Genomic DNA, 20,399 nt, shown 5'->3' with positions numbered 1-20,399 from the left:
TCGCGTCTAGATTAGACGCGATAGTTCGAACTCCGAGAAGTCGAACTCACCGTGTCGACCCGGCAGGTAAGTGTAGACTAGCTCATAGATTCATAGACTTAAGGTCAGAAGGGACCATTATGGTCATCTAGTCTGACCTCCTGCACAATGCAGGACACAGAATCTCACCCACCCACTCCTGTAACAAACCCCTAACCTATGTCTGAGTTATTGAAGTCCTCAAATCGTGGTTTTCCATTCCTCAGATCATCCTAGTAGCCCTTCTCTGCACCTGTTCCAGTTTGAATTAATCTTTCTTAAACGTGGGAGACCAGAATTGAACACAGTATTCCAGATGTCACCCAAGTACCTTGAATAATGCTACTAACACTTCCCTGTCTCTACTGGAAATATCTCGCCTGATGCATCCTAGGACTGCATTAGTCTTTTTCACAGCCACATCACACTGGTGGCTCATAGGCATCCTATGATCAACCAATACACTTAGGTCTTTCTTCTCCGCCATCACTTCCAACTGATATGTCCCCAGCTTATAGCAAAAATTCTTGCTGTTAGTCCCTAAATGCATGACTTTGCACTACTAAATTTCATCCCATTTCTATTACTACATTTTACAAGGTAGTCCAGATCATCTTATATGATATTCCAGTCCTTCACCATATTTGCAATACCTCCCAACTTTGTCATCAACAAATTTTATTAGCACACACACACTAACCTAAGCCAGAGCTGGAGTGGCTGCAAGTGAAGTCTAGCAAGTGGCATCACATATCCGCAAACCAACATATGACCTAGCTGCTCCACATGCATCCATACCATCGTAATCAGGTTTGATTCTATCCTGTGCATCAGGAACCTGTCTTCAGGGAGGTACACTCTCACAGAACAGAGCTCCTATGAGCTCTATCATCAGTAATAGGATACAAGATGATATTCTGTACTTCACTAGGAGACCTAGCTGAGCGAATAGGAAGAGGGCATATTTCAAGTGTGCTGAGCGTCACAGCACCTAACATTTAGATGCCTAGAAAATCACTGTGATAAACAAAGCCTGAGTTAGGCTGTGTCTACACTGCCACTGTCAGTGCTAAAACTTTAGTCGTTCAGGGGTGTGAAAAAACACGCCCTGAGTGACAAAAATTTTAGCGCTGCACTCCCGGCAATAAAGTTACCACCACTTGTTCGGGGTGGAGTTTTTTTAATTATCACCAGGAAAGCTCTCCCCCGGTGATAAAGCTTGTCTACACTGCTGCGGCCGCATTGTAATGTGGACAGTGTAGACATACCCTTAGGAACCTAGACTGCTGTACAATGAATGGGGAAAGAAAGATCCCTAAGGGTACGTCTACACTGCCCACATTACAGTGTGGCTGCAGCAGCGCTGTGACAAAGCGTGACTACACTGCCCATATCGCTAAGGGAGAGCTCTCCCAGTGACAAAAAAAACCACAACCCACCCCGAACAAGCGGTGGTAGCTTTATCACCGGGAGATAAAGCGCTGTCTATACTGGCGCTTTTCAACGCTAAAACTTTTGTCGCTCAGGGGTGTGTTTTTTCACACCCCTTAACAACAAGTTTTAGCACTGAAAGTGGCAGTGTAGACACAGCCTTAGACTCCGATTCATGAAGCCAGCATTCTAGGCAGGGAGCTGCCTAAGCCAACCAATGGGCGATGCCAACTAGAGGGGTGTGTGCTAAACCCTGCCCCTCTCAGAGATAAGTACCTAAGTCAAGGCTGCAGGGAGGCACCTCTCTCTGCTAGCAATTCTCAGCTGCAAAACCACTCCTGGTGTTAGGCTCCTATGCTGTTTTAGCAAGAAACTGCAGGGGAGGGAGGCAGAGCTCTCTCATAATTTTTAAGCTCGTGGTTAGGGTATTCACCTGGGATGTGGCAGACCCTGGTCCACCAAAGATGGAGAAGCATCTTAAACAGGGATCTGCTACCTCTCAGGTAAGTGCTCTAACCACTGGGCTATAGAATATTCTGATGTGAGCCTCCCTCAGTCTTTTCTGTGGAAGCCGTTCCACAGTGGATAAATAATTTAAGAGTCACTGGAGTAGGGGGACTAGATGTTGGATCTCCCACATCCTGGTTAAGAGCTCTAACCACCAGATTCTCATGCTTGAGGTCTCTCTCTCGCCCAAATGACAAAATAGCTCAACTGGTGCCAGGCATCTCTTCAATACTAGGAACATGTGCAGCAGTGATATGCATCTCTCTATAACATATATGAAGTCCTTGGACTGGTGTTGGGTTTCCCATTCTGTGACTTTCAGTGCTGAGGTACTCAGTGCTGGGACTACAGGAATCAAGGTCTTGCACACAGGGGGCTTTATTGATGTCAAGGTGGTTGGGGCCTACATCATTGGTGCCTACTCTATATGCATCCTCCTTCACTTCTTTCCAGTGCCCAATCCCAGAGTGAAGAGTGCCCAAGGGAGTGCCAGCTAACACTAGTTCAAGGGTCGGCAACCTATGGCACGCATGCCAAAGATGGCATGCGAGCCGATTTTTTAATGGCACTGTAACAGGGCGGTACTCACCCCTGCCGCGCCTCCTGCTGGTTGGTCCCAGAATGTCCCTCAGTCCAGCCCTGGAGCGCCCTCGGCAGGCTGGTGACCCGCCTGTTCCCTGGCCCCGGCGTCCCTCCCTGGACCCGGTGCCCCCTATCTATAATTGGGTCTCCCCCTCCCAGGGGAACCCCACGCTACTATCCCCGCCTTGCCTCAGTAGTGGCTACTGACAGTCATGGTCTAGCCCCACACCCTGGGGCAGACTGCAGTATCAGCCCACTCATCACAGGCAAAGGGGGTTTGGACCTGCTGCTTCGTCCTACCCCTGGGCTGCCCTCTGCAACCCACAGTACCTATGGCCCTTTGCTAGGCCGCAGCCTGGGGCTTTCCTGGCTAGAGCTTCCCTAGCTCCTCAGGCTGTCCCCCAGCTCTGCTTCCCTCAGGTATCTAGCCTCCAGCTAAGCAGCCAGGCCCATCCCTCTCTGAAGGCAGAGAGAGACTCTGTCTGGGCTCTAGCTTCCCTGCCTCTTATAAGGCCCAGGGCTTCAGTTTGGGGCGTGGCCTCCAGCTGTAGCCACTTTCCCCCTCAGCCCAGCTCTGTCGGGCCACTTTTAACCCCTCTCAAGCCCTATCAGGCAGCATTACAAAGCCCTCAGGGCCGGAGCAGGGTCCACCCTGCTACACACCCTCCCCCTCAAGAACCCCTCCACCCGGGGGGGGGCAGGGTGCTCTACCGGCCCAGGCTCCTTCGTAGCTGGACCCGCAGGGAGTCTCTTTCTCTCCGCAGGCCCTCCCGGCACGTCCCCCCTTTTTCCCCGGGGCCCTTGCCCCTTGATAGGGGACGTAGTATGGGAGAGGAAGCATGCTCGCTGCCTCCCCCCTGCCTCAGCCCCCGTTTTGCGGGCTTTGGCCCGGGCTTTGGGAGCTTTATGAGGGCACAGTCTCTTCAGGTGTCCCCGCTCCCCACACGCCCAACAAGTTCGGAGGCCCCCTGTTAACGTCACAGGGGGCACTCGAGTCTGGGAGGGACACTCCCACCTTAAAACCCCCACCCCTGGGGATCATAGGGCCTTCTGGCCTGTGCGGCCCGGAGGTGTCCTGCCAGCCGTGCCTGCTTCTCTTCACTGTCCCTCAGTTTGAAGGCCAGGGCTTCCTTCTCCTGGTGGGCTTCCTGGAGCTCTGCTTGTGCTGTCCGCTGAGCCCGCTCCGCGGCCTCTAGCCGTGCCTGCAGGTCCTGGTCCTCCAGGCAGTCTTCCTGACCCTTCACGCTCAGGGTCTGGGTTCCCACCGTCACCTTGTCCACACCCACCTGGGTCCCGGCCTCCTGCTGGGCCCAGTCCATTTGGGTCTCCTTGTCAATGACCTCGCTGGCGATGGTCTGGGACTGACCCTCTCGCAGGGTCCCCACCGTCCCAGCTGCGGTCCTCACCACCTCCCCTGGGTGGTCCACTGGCTGGTCAGCCACTCTCTCGGCTGCCTCCAACTGTGTTACCCTCCCCACTAGGGGGCAGTCCTTCTTCAGGTGGCCCTGCTCCCGGCAATGCCAACAGGCTCCCCGCCTCGGTGTTGCCCGGGCCCCCTGCTTCTTCCCACTGTCCCTCCCTGGGCCAACCCCTCCTGGGTTGCCCTGGGTCGTGTTCCTCTGGGCCAGGCAGTCCCTCCAAAAGTGGCCCCGCCTCTCACAGGCCCAACACAGCCTGGGTTCCCTCACCCAGCGTGCTGTCTGAGGGACTGGGTTTCGTCCCAATCTGGGGTGAGGCACCCTGCCCCCAGCCCCATAGGGACAGTCTCTTTTTATGTGCCCACTCCTGGCACAGCCAAAACAAGTCCGTCTTTCTGCCCTAGGCCTTCTGGCCCTAGGGCCGGGCTCCTCCCCTGGTCCTCGGCGGTCCCTCCTGAAAACCTGCCGCAGGAGTTTCTGCATGGCCCGCTGTTCCTCCACCAGCTGGGCCAACTGTCCTTGGAGGGCCCATCGCGCCTCCTGCAGTCCCGGTGGGTCATCAGTCCCCTTCCTCTGGGGCGCTGACTCCAACCCCCACCCATGGACTACGCCTGGAGTCCCCGCAAAGAAGACCCCAGGATAACAGGGATCCATTTCACCCTGTCCTGTCCCTTTGTATCAGGGGCCGTTCAAGTCCCTGGTCAGGTGCCACTGTAACAGGGCGGTACTCACCCCTGCCGCGCCTCCTGCTGGTTGGTCCCAGAATGTCCCTCAGTCCAGCCCTGGAGCGCCCTCGGCAGGCTGGTGACCCGCCTGTTCCCTGGCCCCGGCGTCCCTCCCTGGACCCGGTGCCCCCTATCTATAATTGGGTCTCCCCCTCCCAGGGGAACCCCACGCTACTATCCCCGCCTTGCCTCAGTAGTGGCTACTGACAGTCATGGTCTAGCCCCACACCCTGGGGCAGACTGCAGTATCAGCCCACTCATCACAGGCAAAGGGGGTTTGGACCTGCTGCTTCGTCCTACCCCTGGGCTGCCCTCTGCAACCCACAGTACCTATGGCCCTTTGCTAGGCCGCAGCCTGGGGCTTTCCTGGCTAGAGCTTCCCTAGCTCCTCAGGCTGTCCCCCAGCTCTGCTTCCCTCAGGTATCTAGCCTCCAGCTAAGCAGCCAGGCCCATCCCTCTCTGAAGGCAGAGAGAGACTCTGTCTGGGCTCTAGCTTCCCTGCCTCTTATAAGGCCCAGGGCTTCAGTTTGGGGCGTGGCCTCCAGCTGTAGCCACTTTCCCCCTCAGCCCAGCTCTGTCGGGCCACTTTTAACCCCTCTCAAGCCCTATCAGGCAGCATTACAAAGCCCTCAGGGCCGGAGCAGGGTCCACCCTGCTACAGGCACGCTGCTGCCTGTCGGGCTCCCGCTCAGCCCGCTGCCGAACCCCAGCAGCGGGCTGAGCCGGACCCCGGCACGCAGCAGCATGCCATTAAAAATGCTGCTCGACCCAGCCCGCTCTTCTCTGCCCGCCCCCCACTCCCACTCTCTCTGGCGGGGGCAGGGGGCAGAAGCTAGCTTGGTCCTGCTGGCTGCTGCTGTACGGCAGGCTCCGCCGGCAGCCAAGCTTCCCCCTCCCCCGCTTCTTCCCCCAGCATGCTACGTTGAGCTCCACCTCCTCTCCCTCCCTGCCGCCGATGGCCCTTGCGAGGGAGGGGAGAAGAGCAGCCCCAGCGCCCTCGCTGCTCAGACCGGTAAAGAGGCGGAGAAGGGAGGCAGGAGTGGGGCCTTGGGGGTAGGAGCGGGGCGTATCCCTCCAGCCCCCAGCCCTGACCCCTGCACCCCCCCTTGCACCCCATGCCCTGATTCCTGCACCCTCCACACATACGCAGCCCCCCCCCACACTCCCTGCCCTGACTCCTGCACTCCCCACACATACCCAGCCCCCCCAACACCCCATGCCCTGACTCTTGCACCCCCCACATCCCCACCCCCCACTCCTTGCACCAAATGGGAGCTCCTGCACCCCCACACACATTTCCACCTGCACTCCTTGCACCAAATGGGAGCAGCCCAGGTAAGCACTCCACACCCAAACCTCCTGCCCCAACCTTGAGCCCCCTCCCTCATTCTAGCTCTTGGCCAGACCCTGCACCCCAACCCCCAGCCTGCTCCTTCACCCCCGGCCCTGTGCTCAGTGCACCCCCACCCTCAGCACAGTGCACAGAGAGAGACAGAGCAAGAGAGAGAGGAAGAGAATGGGCCAGAACCAGGAAGAAGGTAGGTACCCACTCTATGTGGGCAGGGCCGGGATCCCAGGCTGGCAGCGGGCTGAGCGGGGCCGGCAGCTGGGACCCCCAACTGGCAAGGGGCCGGCAGCCAGAACCCCAGACTGGCAGCGGGCTCAGCAGGGCTGGCAGCTGGGACCCTGGCTGGCAGGAGCCAGCGGACAGAACCCCAGACCGGCAGTGGGCTGAGCAGCTCGGCCCGCTGCTAGTCTGGGGTGCCGGCCCTGCTCAGCCCACCGCCAGTCTGGGGTCCCAGTCACTGGCCCCACTCAGCCCACTGCCAACCTGGAGTTCCGGCCGCAGGCCCCGCTCAGCCCGCTGCCGGCGTAGGTGAACGGAACCCCAGGCCGGGAGTGGGCTGAGAAGGCCGGCGGCTTAAGATCAGCATTTTAATTTAATTTTAAATGAAACTTCTTAAACATTTTGAAAACTTTGTTTACTTTACCTACAACAGTAGTTTAGTTATATTATATATAGACTTATAGAGAGAAACCTAAAAAACATTAAAATGTATTACCGGCACACAAAACCTTAATTTAAAGTGAATAAATGAAGACTCGGCACGCCACTTCTGAAAGGTTGCCAACCCCTGCACTAATTTATCCAGCCTTACTGTACTCCTATTCCTTACCTTTGAGTCCAAAGTCATCCACTTGGATTGCCCAAGAAGAGCTGAACTGAGTGTTCTCCTGTGGGTCCTGGTGGAGAAGGACTTACCACACAGAAAACTTATTTGGGATGTGGTTCTCTAGGCTGTATCCACCCTTGACAAAAATCGTTCCATCACAAGACAGGCATGGTTTGAACCCTGAGGAACTGGATTCTGATGTAAGATGTGGCAATTGGCCCAAAGTGCCTTATCCCGCTGTACAGGGCAGTATATTGGGGAGCTGATCAGTTTGGTGGTAAAAGATCTTCACTAACTAGGTTGGAAGAGATTTAGAGGAACCAATGTAGGGTTTCTGAAGAGAGCTGGCTGGGTTCCATCTCTAAGCACTAAGAGGAAAATGAGGGAAGGCTGTGGTTGCCCCATCCATTTTGGCCCTTGCATGGAAACATGAGGAGGCAAAGGATGCATGTGTGGTCTTGGACACTATTATTCAAAGAATCCTATCTCACGTACAAGAGGCACATTTGCACCCTACAGGGGGCTCCACACGAACACATCTAAAGAATCACCTCATAATCAACAGCAATGCTACCAGGATCTTTTGTTTGATATCACAGCTTTACTCAGAGAATGACAGCTTGTAAGTGATCCATGAGTTGTTAAAAACACAACCTTGTGAGAAGGACAAAGTAAAGAGCATTAAGATCAGAAGGAGAACTTCTCTATTAATACTATACCTTTACAGCTCATCTTTTCAGGAGACTAAGTTAACATAGTTCAGTGTCTTACATACTGGTGAATACATAGTGTGAAAAATTCTGTCTTTTTTTTCCTTAATCCATTATCTATATCCCAAGAATGTTTTAGGTGTGAACAATTAACATGAATAAAACATCAGCTTTTTTCATATAAAATGTCAGTACAAAAAAAAATGATGATAGGAAAAAAACTACTACTGCACATCTCGTAAAGGGCCTGATCCATCACCCACTGAAGTCAACTGGAATCTTTCCACTGACTTCAGTGGACGCTGGGATCAGGCCCAAATTGAAAAGATCACAGCATACACATTAGGATAAAAGAGTAACTATCCCCTCCTCCAGAAAGCAAGCATAGGATTCAACTCCACCAACAATCTGTTGGATGGGAAGAACCAATTGTGGATAGCCTCTCTTCCTTTCCTTACATAACTTATTGACAAACCAGCAATTCAAGATACTCAAGATTGAGCCTGCAAAGTAAACTGATACTCCTCCAAGAATCACCAGCCTCAGTCCTACTTCTATCTTTGGAGAAGAGAACAGAACGGAGATTTGACAAAGCCAGTTTATTGTGTCCATATGGATTGGTGTAGCAGTCTCAGTAGAAGAAAGCCAAAATTTTCAGACTTGGGTGCCTCAAGTTACAAACCTAAATATAGATATGAGAGCTGAAATCAGAATGACCTGATTTACAGGAGTGCTATCAGTTTCGTAGGCTCAACAGGAGGCCAGTCTCCTCGGGACAATGGCTCTCCCATTACCCTATAACAAACAACAAAGGCTCGCTAAGACCTGTCTCTCATACAAGGGGCATTGTTTTGCCTTCCTGTCTGTTTCCCCAACAACCCTGTTGATTTAATCCAGTATAGTCCCACATCAAACATCTGAACCACAGAGTCAACATACAGTATTTATAAACTATTAAAAAGTAGGTCCATGTCCACCACAAGAGCACCTCCAAAGATCACTGAAAACCATGCAAGTTGCAGGTTCTCAGGCACTTTTGAAAGATAATCCATACTGATTTAGGAGCCTAACTTGAGACACCCAAGTTTGAACATTATGGACAAACTGCTTTTAAAAGGGTCCCTACAGCTCTTCAGTGCCTACTAGTTTCATAGACTTTCTTGAAAAAGAAGACAAGCAGAGAAAGAAATAGATGCTATTAGTTAGGAAGAAGGTAGCAGAAAGAAGAAGAAGAGGTGGGGGCTGCTCAAAAAACCCAAACATGGGGTTATATTTTTGTAAAGAAGCTTTGATCCTGACCCTGAGCCCACTGACGTTGGTCAGAGTTTTTCCACTAATTTAATTGTGAATTGGGTAGAACTCTACAGATGCTAAAAACAAACACCATATATTTCATGTACATAATTACTATTGCTTTTATTACAGAGCCACTTGTCTAATAGCTGTTTCTAACAAATATAATAGAAATTAGCACAAAACACAAGAGTCAATACATTTCATGCCCTAGTTCTATAACATCTATACTATTCTTGGCCCAGGCACACAATTCCTATTAGCAAGAACCTGTTTAATTTATTTTTAGGAGTTTTCTGAAGAGCCAAGGAATGGGAACCTGTTCTGCTATACTGGTCATTTCCTCCATTTTTACTCTCTTATAAATATATACATGCAGATCATTTGTAATTTGATGCAAAGTAGGGTTGGCGTCTTTGCCTACCTGGCACCCTAAGAGCAAAAGCAGACAAAAGGGTTTGTTATTTTGAATCCTCTTGCTACAACCCATTAACAACCACCCATTTTCTTGCAAGAGTGATTTTTTTTCTTAAAGGGGCTTAAATACCTCCCTTCAAAACCAAACTTTTTTTCTTCCAAATTGACTCATGCAGCAAACTCACTCTAGTCCTCATTTAGCATAGCACCATCTGCCTTCTAGCAAGGCCAAAGGTGATGTAGATTAGGAGCAGTGCTAGAGGATTTTTTTCCTCTTTCACTTCTCCAGCTATGGTGCGGAAACACTGTTCAGTTCATGCTGCGTGCAATGTGAGAGCAGAGCACCTATTGCACGGGAGAAATCAGGGGACTGCTTAGGGTAGAGAGTAAATTAGGGAAAAGAAGCAGGAAAGGGGTAGAGTGCAGGCATCAGAATAAGGGGGAAAAGCAGGGTAAGAATAAGTGGGATTTGAGGCAGGGAGGGAGGCACTGAGGAGGAAATTTTTGTTGAGGGACTGGGGGAAACCAATAAGAGTGAGGAAGGGCAAAAGAAGATAGAACAGAAGAGGTAACAAAAGAGGAGGTAGAATAACAATAAGACAGCCGAATAAGACAAAATAGAGAAAAGCCATCCCGCCAGAAACAGTGCCTCACCAGTCACAGACGGGAGACACTGCCTCAAGTAGAGCCAATTCACACACTAAAAACTTGCAGGAGTGATTAGGAAAGGACTGAATTGCCTAAAATTTAAGACAGAACAATATTTAAACAAGAAATGGCAACGAAAGAGAGAGAAAAGGTAAAACATCTCTCCTGGTATTACAAATACTTCCAGATTGCATCATAGTTTCGTTCTCCACAACCTAGGTTTGGGATTAAAATCCTTCAGCAATTTCAGTTTCTTCCCTTGACATTTTTTCTGCTTCTGCCTATTCCCCACTGTCTGCCTCCTTTCTCCACTTCATTCTGAATCAGCTGCAGTGACACTTGCTGTCTATACTACTGTAAGCTCTGGAGGCTTTTTTTGACACCAGGGGGTTAATAGGCAAATGAAGACACACACACTCTTTCAATAAAGCAGTTAATATATGGGACTGGATTCCTGCACATACAACATTATAATCATGCAAAGCCTGCTCCATGATAGCTGTATCGTATAACAACTGAATTTCATCTCTTAATAGTTCAAACTAAAGTACTTACTATTTAATGGAAATAAAATGCCCTTCCCCTGATATTCAGTCTATTTTGACCTGTGTATCATCCATTAGAATAGTCTGTAAACCTAAAAACAAAACTACTTCAATAAGATTTCATATGAGCAAATTGTGTCACCTATGAAGATCTCACTGGATGAACAGGGCCCAAGTCTTTAGACTACTGCTTCTTTGCCTACAAATTAAATGACTCAAGCTAGTTACAGGTCCATTTACCCAGCTGTGTTTGTAAGAAGTTAATAGTGTCCAATATGCATTCAATTCTGCCACTTAATGTTTGCATTTTTATTTATAATCTAACAATTTGCTGTTATTCCCCTCAACCTCCATTTATTGATCACTGTATGCTCATTTGTTGTTACAGCTAAGAACAAAGAAGTATCAGATCCCGATCTATAGCCCACCATTGTACGAATTCATCCATTATCCAACTGCAGTCAAACCCGTTTACCAGCATCATCGGTTGTCATAATTTTTTTTTAAAAAATGTAAGTCAAAAAGCACGTAAAACTATATGCTATAAGTCTGGAAAACAGAGTCTAGCCAGGCCCTCTAAAAGCTAAAGCACAGTTTAAATCAGATGTGAATGCAGTAATTATCCAATCTGAATAAAATTTATGGTGTACCAGTTCCCAGCATAACTTTGCCACAGAATTAATGATGGGCATCAACTAAGGCTTAAGCATTCAAGTGTAAGAGTAAAACAACTTGAGGGAGGGAGGTGAATCTGAAGAAAGGAACTGGAATCAGAAATAGAACAGTGCAAGAAGCCACAAAGTGATAAGTATTGTTTACCTGTCAGTTGACATTGATTAATCTTGTGTTCTGTGATATCACTCAGTGATTCAAACACCTGGAGGCAACTGTCACAGCTGTGCACAGCTTCTTCCTCTAACTCCTCCCCTTCTTCTGGCCTTTTCTTACAATCTATCACCTCTCCATCTTCTGCCTTGTCTTCTAGTTTACAGTTAGCATCTGAAAGAAAAATCAAGACTGTGACCTCAGGGCTTTTAAGAACAGATCCTTTTAAAAATCAGATTGGTTCTTGTTGTTACCAACAAGCAGAAATAAATTTGGCATGAACCTGCTGCACAGGAGAAACACACTTTAGATTTTATTTCTAAATAAGCAGAGGAAACCTCTTTCCTTAACTTTTTTTCTATTCTTGATAATGAAAGGAATTTCCCCTCTACTTTCACCAAACAGCACTCTCCCCCTTTCAAACAACTCTCCCATACTTCAGTGTTAACTTTATCAATTTTTTCACAGCTTATCCAGGGGCTTTGATCACTATAAGAAAGGACATATTACCTTTACAATTAAATATTGTTCAATGAAAATTTAACAAAAAAAAAATCAATGAGTTTAGGAGAGTTTCTTTCCACAGTTAACTGTAGCGTTTCACAGGAAATTACCAGAATTAAATAAAAGATTAAAATAAACTGAACTGATTAACATAAGGATGAAATTGTTCTGTATTTCATAAGCCAGTCCTAATATTCTATCTCCCTATTACTTGATGTAAAACAATACTACAGAAAAAACTATGTTTTGGGTTAAAGTTCTATGTATGTGCTTTAACTTGGATACAATTTAACAAAAGGATAAGTAGGATGGATTCCTTGTTTTGCCAGATCATAGGAAGCTTGAAACTGTTATAAATTATAACTAGTCCACAAGGACACCTTTGTCTGTTTGGGATGATAACAAGTGTTTTGACGATCAATGGGACAAGCTAGTTCTAACCCCAAAATAGCAGGCATGATCCCACTATCAGGTTCTAAGTTAAATGATTCAGGTGATCTCAGCCAAATCCCTTGAGCACAGTAGGAACCATACAATTCATTGAACTACCTCAGCTCTGTAAATGACTAATGCTGGAATGAGGTTATATGAGGAGTAATTTGGAAGTGACTTTTCTTCTTTTGAGGAAGAGTACACGGTGGTGCCTTAACTATTTCTACTTTTTGCCCATTTTACTATGCATTTCCCCCAAAGACAGAAATAAAACAAAACATTTCTCCAATAAAGCAAACCGGCAGTTTCCTTTGTTCTTCTCAGGAACCACAATACAACAAATGTAATAAAAATAAAAATGGCAGTGTACAAAGGAGCCCACACATTTCACCAATTTTTTCCATTTTGGCAGCCTCATTTGCTTTTCAGACATTTGAGAGCGCTTCACCTTATGCAGCTAGAATAGATCACCTGAAAAAATGAATTCTTAATAAAAACAGAGAAAGAAGTTCAGGGCTTGGCTACACTTGCAGGTATGCATCGCTGGGAGTTACAGCAGTCTTCATACAGCTGTGTAGGGAAAGCGCTGGAGTGTGGCCACACTGACAGCTACCAGCGCTGCAGTGTGGCCACATTTGCAGCATTTGCAGCGGTGTTAGGAGTGGTGCATTATGGGCAGCTATCCCAGCGTTCAAGTGGCTGCAACGTGCTTTTCAAAAGAGGGGGGTGGCGTGGAGTGTGACAGGGAGCATGGGGGAGAGAGAGAGAGTGGATTTTTGGAGCCGACACTGTCAGCTCCCTGCCTTGCAAATTCTGACCACTTCCCCGACCCCTCATTCACTCTTAAATGCAAATAGCCTGCAGACCAGATAAGCAGCTGCTCCAATGGACTCCCTTCCTCTCCTGCCTCCCACCCCCCGCTGTGCTGTTTCTCTCCTCAAGCAAACACTAGCTGTAGACATTCATCCCCCTGCCTGCCTCATTCACGGCAAACAGTAGCTGTGTTTGTTTTTTAGATAAGCAGCTCCGGGAGCCCCGAGTTCACAACAAAACAAAGAGAGTTCTTTAGTTAAAAGCATTATGGGAAAATTCTGGAGGTCGGTTACAGCGTAGTAAGATTAATCACTGTTTACACTGGCACTCCAGCGCTGCAGCACCAGCGCTGCAGTCGTTATTCCCCAGGCAGACGTGGAGTACAGCCAGCGCTGTAGCCAGGGAGATACAGCGCTGAATGTGCCTTGCAAGTGTGGACGGTGAGTGAGTTGCAGCGCTGTAAAGCCACCACCGGCGCTGCAACTCTCCTGTGTAGCCAAGCCCTCAGTTAGCATCTAATCCTTTTCTGTCTGCTACAAAAGCCATCATCACCACTCCACCACAGGGAGATGTCTGCGATGGTGCAGTTGCCACTAATACCAACCATTCCCTACATCTGCCCCAAGTGTCAAGGCTCTTACCAGCTCCCTGAAACCTGCAATAAACACTGCTGCCCTTCAAATCATTTATCAATGATAGAGGATACTTACGTATAAACCAGAAATGAAACAGACCTGTCATTAAGTGAGCTTCCTCATACTATGTGGCTCATGAGCTAAGCCAGAAGAATCTCTCTGACAGGATAAAGGGCAAGGTTTGTTTTTAAAGGGAGTTATATTGCAGAGTATCAACAAATGAGTGAAAGAAATAAGTGTGGTGACTGGGTATGTTTGCTCTGTTAAAGCACACCTACATACATGGCAAGATTCTTACAAATTTAAATTTCTTGATGCTAGAATAAGAACATTAACTCAAGCAGCTACTTCCAAATTAAGTAGTAGTATGCAAACTAACACTGCCAAAAGTGACACCATCTGAACCTAGGAAAGCTCTTCTGCCATTTTTAAATGCTGGATCTAAACAACCTGTGTACCAGTAACATTTTCCAAGTTCTTCAGTAAGCTTAACAGAGTAGTTAAAATACCACTAGGTTACAAGCAGTTCAGGAAAAGAAATAATTGTCTTAACTCTTGCAAACTGACCCCAACATCATTAAACACTTGTTGGAAGACAGCACGTGCATATTGCATACTGTTAGTTGTTCAGCTCAGGCTCCCAGTTTCATCTCATAAAACTGACAGCACTCAGGGAAATGTGGGCACTGGGTCTGAATTTTAACATGAGTATTTAAATGCTGCACATAAAGTTTACAGACCTGTTTGTTTTAAAATAAGGTCAGAGTCTGACTCTGCTTTAACTACCAGGCTTTAAAAAAAAAGGAGGGGCGGGGAAATTCAAGACCTATTGGTTATGAACACTGGCACTTTACAAGAATCCAATGCCACAACACACATACACCTTAGCACACAAAAACGTGAAGAATTTCTCAAGTCAAAGCTTACTACTTAGATAGTAGTTATTAAAATTAGAATAATTTTAACAGTAATACAAATGTTTTTGCTTCCACTTCTGCATTCACAGATATAACTCTACAGGAACAGGAGTCAGTCAAGCTTATTCCCTTTTGCGGCAACTTTAGAATACATGCTCTAGCCAACTGGCACATTTGTTTTTAGGTCAACACTTCAGGGGGACCCTTTGGGACCTAGGTTCAATTTTAGCCTATGATGCTCCTTTGAAATGAGTTCTGGCAGTCTCAGCCTCTCTGTTGGTGAATGCATTTCCTCCCTATTCACTCTCTTGGAGAGACACCACCACAAAAATAAATATATATTTTTTTAAATAGGTCATATAACTTGGAGTCTGTGGGATGGTTTTCTAAATCATAACAGCAGCTGTCTTCCACCCCAGAGGTGGCTGTATGTTAGTGATTGCACACATGCTTAGTTCCATCATTTGAAAAGCTCCTTGTGAACCTAGATAAAACCTGGTTCATAAATGCAATATTCATCAAATGCAGTTGTATCTTTACCTCCTCCTAATTAAGGCTAGTGCTTTCAAACAGACTGCATCAAGTACATCTAAGTACCATTACTGCCCCTCTTCTCCCTAACATCTGCAACAAATGAAGCCACAAATACTACAATCATCTATTCATACATCTCCATCCCGAACACTTGCAAACACTACCACTGTCAATTCTGTAAACCCCACAGCCATGCCCCACTACCATCTGTAACAAACACGGCTCTAGCCTCCCCCCACCCCCACCTTACAATGTCTGCAACTGAACATGACCTACAGACTACATTTCTAATTATCTAGTATAGAAAGGAGGATTAGATTTGATAGAGAAATACATTCAACTTATGAACACAATAAAAAAAAATCAAGGCCTGTCTTCTGTTACTGATTATGTTAACATTATTTATAAGTGGAAATTAAAAGTAGTATGATTTTCCCATTACTATGTTCTCTGGCAGGTGGTTCTGTCCTGCTCCTCTTCCTCCTCCTCATAAGGGATGTTATTGCTATAACTTGGTCTAATAAAACTGCAACTTTGGGGAAAATGAAAAACTGCATTGGCTTAAAAGAGTTGGCTGCAATAAACCCATGGACTTCAATTAATTTCAAGTATGGGATCAGCTTAAGGCCAACCAGCAGAAATTCCATTCTGTCCATGTAAAAATGAGGTTTCACCACATTTACTTTTTATAACCCATATAAAAGTCGAGTAAAAGTAATGAATATCTAAAAGGCCTCTCAAAGACTGGCAAGACTATCTGTATTCTTGAAACTCATCTTACATATTTCTCTCTATGCAACAAGGATCCATAGCTGATCAGAGCTAAAATGTCAAACTACCATGAAAACTGCCCAGTTTCCAATCCATTTCACTGGCTTCCAAGCCACTTCTGCATGGAAAAGTGCTGGCAAAAGAAAGGAAAACTAAGATCATGTGGTTATAATTATTACCAGGCAAGGAATATTTCTGCAGCTCAGTGGTAAAGTAAAACTATGTCGCTTTCTGCTCCCAATAGTGTCCATCGCAAAACAACTGCCTCATTAAATCTCTGCAGTAAGATTAATATGCCGTAGCTGCACTACATTTATAACTTGGTACTCTATAAAAAGCACATTTAATGGTTAGAGCCAGAGCTTAGATACAAAGTATTACTATAAAAACTTCTGGCAGCGTGGATAAAGTATGGACCTTCTGCACTGCCTGGATCAGAAATATCTGGAGTTATTTTTGAATTTTTAGCATTAAATTCTTGTGATAGCCAAATAAATAAATAAATAAATAAATAAATGTCTTATTATACAATGAAGATACCAGAAGACAAGATAAATTAGTAATATGAAAATGAATGCACTAACAAGATTATTTAACAACTCAGAGTTAATACAAAAATAAAAACAGTAGAAAACTGGATCATTTCCTGACATATTATTCTTCAGCTTTACAGCCCACTGTTTTTCTACTTGAAAATATATACCGTATTTATTAGTTCTCAAGTAAAAAAAAATCAAATAATTTAGGCATAAATTCATTTCTGTGATTTAGAGAACCTTTCCTTTCTCTCATTTAATTTCTTTATTTTTAAATAAAGTATTTCACCTGCATTGCAACAAACATTAACAACAAGATGTATACAGTACTCTGGATGGCAAAAAGTATTTCACTTAACAGCTTTAAATGTATTCTTTACAATCTAAAAAGGAATAATTAAAACTATTGCCTATAAATTCCTTTTTTTTTTTAAATCCACGGATTCTAGGAATCAACCTGGAGAACCCTTAAGAAAGGAGGCCTTAAAAGAGTAACTTCAGTTAAGTCAATGGGGCTACCCACATGAATAAGTATTTATATAACTGTTTGCAGGACCAGGACCCTAATCAAAACAAAAAACAAAATAATCATTTCTTGAATTCTATAAATCATATTAGACTATAACAGGAAAAATGCCCTATCATTACAAGGAATGGATACCATAATCATTTATAAAATAACTAGCCCAAGACACATAATAGTTTCATGAAGATGGATGCTTGGGGTTGGGTTTTGTGGGTGCACGTGGTAGTTTGTTTGCAGAAAAACCATCTTGGACTTTAAAGGTTAATGCTTCCCTTTCAGCTGGATACGCTACAAACAGCAATATTCCTGATTTTCTGACATTGAAAAGTGAGATCTTTTTTTCCTGGGCTTTAGAAGTGCATTCGAAGTTGAAATTCAATAAGATGAGAGCAGACTTTGAAAAAAATAAATCTCACACTGTTGTAAAACAGCAAACAAGCACTAATGAAGGAATTCAGCATTACCAGTCTGTGCGGCTATCTGTCCCACACCTGCCTGCTGGTCCTCCGTTTCATTTTCTTCTACTGCCAGGAAAAGGTAAACAAACAAACAAAAACAAAAAAACACAAGATGTTAGGTGGGTAGCTGAAATGACTCATGCGTCATCTCCCTAGTTTCAGTTCTGAAAGCCAGTAATGCTGGTGCAACAGGGCAAGAGAACATTGCCTAGTACAGAACCACTGCAAGGTGCAAAACCTCAAACCAGACCATAGCACCACACTTTGTCCAAAAGCATGTAGCTTCTGTGCAGCAGAGTGACCAAAGAGATCTCATGGATTAAGAAACAAGTCAAATTTCCTCTGGGATATCTGTTTTCAATCCACAGTACTGTAGTCTGTTACCTAACTGAATTAGGGACTAAGATAAGGCATCGAGACTCTACTCACCTACTCTACATTGGGATAGCTTAGTGGTTTGAGCATTAGCCTGCTAAATGCAAGGTTGTGAGGTCAGTCCTTGAGGGGGCAATTTAGGGATATGGGGTAAAAATCTGTCTGTGGATTAGTCCTGCTTTGAGCAGGGGGTTGGACTAGACAACCTCTTGAGGTCCCTTCTAACCCTGATATTGTAAGTGGGAAGCTCTTTCTGGCAAAGTGGGAGTGGGTGCTAAACCATTAATTTCCACTAAACTTAAGATTAAAAAAAAAAAAGCTAATATTACAGTTGTAAAGATACCCTTGCAAACGTGAACCAACACAGTGCTGTCTTACTGAGTCTGCAAACAGACCATGCTGGCATCTTTATTATGGCTCACAGCTTCCCTAGGCACACACCACTCTCGCCAGACTGACTATTCAAAAACCTTCTGGGCAGGAGAGAAACGGACAAGAATCATGTCAGCTTCATTCTGTAACTGCTTTGGGAAGCTACAGGGTGCTGCAGAGGCAGGCACTGGAGCTATTCACAGCAGAAAATGACCCACCAGGGTGAAAGTAGGGGAGGAGTCAAGTAGCAGAACTACTTCCTTATTACGCTCCCAAAGGTGAGAAATCTTTGAGTTGAAGGTGCAGTAGAGAAAAAGAGTTCCTTCTCCCTTCCAGTGGGGAAAAAGGGTAGAGGGGACAGTTCATATTTACAGCATCACCAAGTATTCAAAAATCATGAGCAGGCCTCAAAAAATCATGAAAGTGGATTAAAAATCATGAGATTTTTAAAAGATATAAAATGACCTTCCCAACAGCTGTTCCCAAAAAGGGACATTTAGAGACCAGACAGTAGCCTTCTAGGATGTTAACAAGATTTGTTTTGTTTTGCTTTAAGTAGGTCTTCACTTCTGCCTTTAAGGTATGTAAACTGGAGGACTAAATCTTTCTGTAGAAATGCATTGACTATTTCCATCAGCAGAGGTACCAGAACCTCCCCTTACTAATGGAGGCAGACATATATACAAAGCAAAATTTTGTTAATTTGCACTGTTTGACAGGCATGTTGCAAGTTGCAGAATTTTGAAAATTAATACGTAAAAACACCTGAAGACTATCTCAAAAGAGCTTATTTTTAGTAAATGTACCATAGTATATTATATAAAAATAACTGCTGTTAGTATAGTACTCGGCTTTTAAATCTTTTCTGGAGAAATAGACTCTCCTGTATGAGAACTCCAAAGTGTGCACATTATCAAAGTTCAACTTCCATACATGTTACATTAAAAAAGAGAAAGGAAACTTCTGACCAGCATGTTAGCAGGTAACTTTGTGGTTAGCATCTTTTTTAAACTGTTGTTCAAGCTCTTTATGGATTCTTAGTCACAAAAGAGCCAAGTAGGTCACAACAGGCATAAAGAACTTGCCAATAACAGTCAACTAGACTGACGTGTTTGTCAGGAAAGATGAACCTTTGAAAAGAAAAATATGGTAGAGAGGAGAACAGAACAAAAATAAAAGCCCTAGAATAAGGAACCTTCATCATAGAGTTAGCCTACAAAATATCAACTAGTTCTCCTTTACACCATGGCCAGATTCTTCCTCCAACTAATAAAAATTGTTTGCTACATTAGGTAATTATAGTCCAGTCCATCATTCTGTAGCCACAAAGTACTAAACAAGAACCAGATTAAGTCTTCTCATAGCCTCTTTATAAGAATGTTAGCCTTCATTGTCATTCATAAGAACATAACATAAAAACAGTCCTACTGGCTCAGACCAAAGGTCCATCCAGCCCAGTATCCTATCTACAGACAGTGGCCAATGCCAGGTGCCCCACAGGGAGTGAACCTAACAGGTAATGATCAAGTGATCTCTCTCCTGCCGTCCATCACCACCCTCTGACAAACAGAGGCTAGGGACATGATTCCTTACCCATCTTGGCTAACAGCTATTAATGGACTTAACCTCCATGAATTTATCCAGTTCTCTTTTAAACCCTATTATAATCCTAGCCTTCACAACCCCCTCAGGCAAGGAGTTCCACAAGTTGACTGTGCACTGTGTGAAGAACTTCCAGTTATCATACAATGTTAAACTCACTTGGATAAACATCACCCTGTATCTTATACCCAACTTCAATGTTAACTTCCCCAAGCATTAACTGAAGCATTGTTTCTCCTTTCAATAAACAAAAGCAATTTTCAACAATATCCCTCTGCTAGGGGCTTTACACTTTATACTAATGAGACAAAAAGCTTTTGGCTACCAAACTACATTAAAAATAAGTATAGGAAGGATATGTGGACAGCAGCAGCCTATGTCAAATATTTCTAGTTAATACTGTAAAAAACAAAGTTTTATAGTCTAGGATTATATTTGTGAACAAGGGGTTTTGATTTCTTCAGACTTTTTTTTTTTTTAAACATGTAAAGTATTTAGCATGGCCTACCATAAGAAGAGAGAACTCCGGGATAGTAAAAGTAATTGAATGCCAATAAAAGAAGAAACATCAGGACATATGGAGAGCTAAAGCCTGTGTTTCCAGTCATGTTATGTTATGCTGCTATGGCTG

At 45.2% G+C, this 20,399-nt stretch overlaps 1 protein-coding gene across 7 annotated transcripts in view; it reads right to left on the bottom strand.

The window, feature by feature from the left end:
• Positions 1-20,399, bottom strand: part of ZNF521 (zinc finger protein 521) — a 266,677-nt gene that overhangs the window by 231,057 nt on the left and 15,221 nt on the right. For 4 of the 7 annotated variants that reach the window (XM_045005461.1, XM_045005463.1, XM_045005466.1 and 1 more), the window contains 2 exons: positions 17,426-17,485; positions 11,288-11,467 (listed from right to left, as the gene is read on the bottom strand). In XM_045005461.1, the coding sequence (XP_044861396.1) occupies positions 11,288-11,467; positions 17,426-17,485 (240 nt within the window). The remainder of the gene's footprint in view (positions 1-11,287; positions 11,468-17,425; positions 17,486-20,399) is intronic. The other 3 variants (XM_045005464.1, XM_045005467.1, XM_045005462.1) reach the window with 2 other exon arrangements.

The sequence above is a fragment of the Mauremys mutica genome, chromosome 2 (genome assembly GCF_020497125.1).
Source record: "Mauremys mutica isolate MM-2020 ecotype Southern chromosome 2, ASM2049712v1, whole genome shotgun sequence".
NCBI lineage: Eukaryota > Metazoa > Chordata > Testudines > Geoemydidae > Mauremys > Mauremys mutica.
The sequence above is the reverse complement of the archived record's forward strand: the minus strand, read 5'-3'. Positions and strand labels throughout refer to the sequence as shown.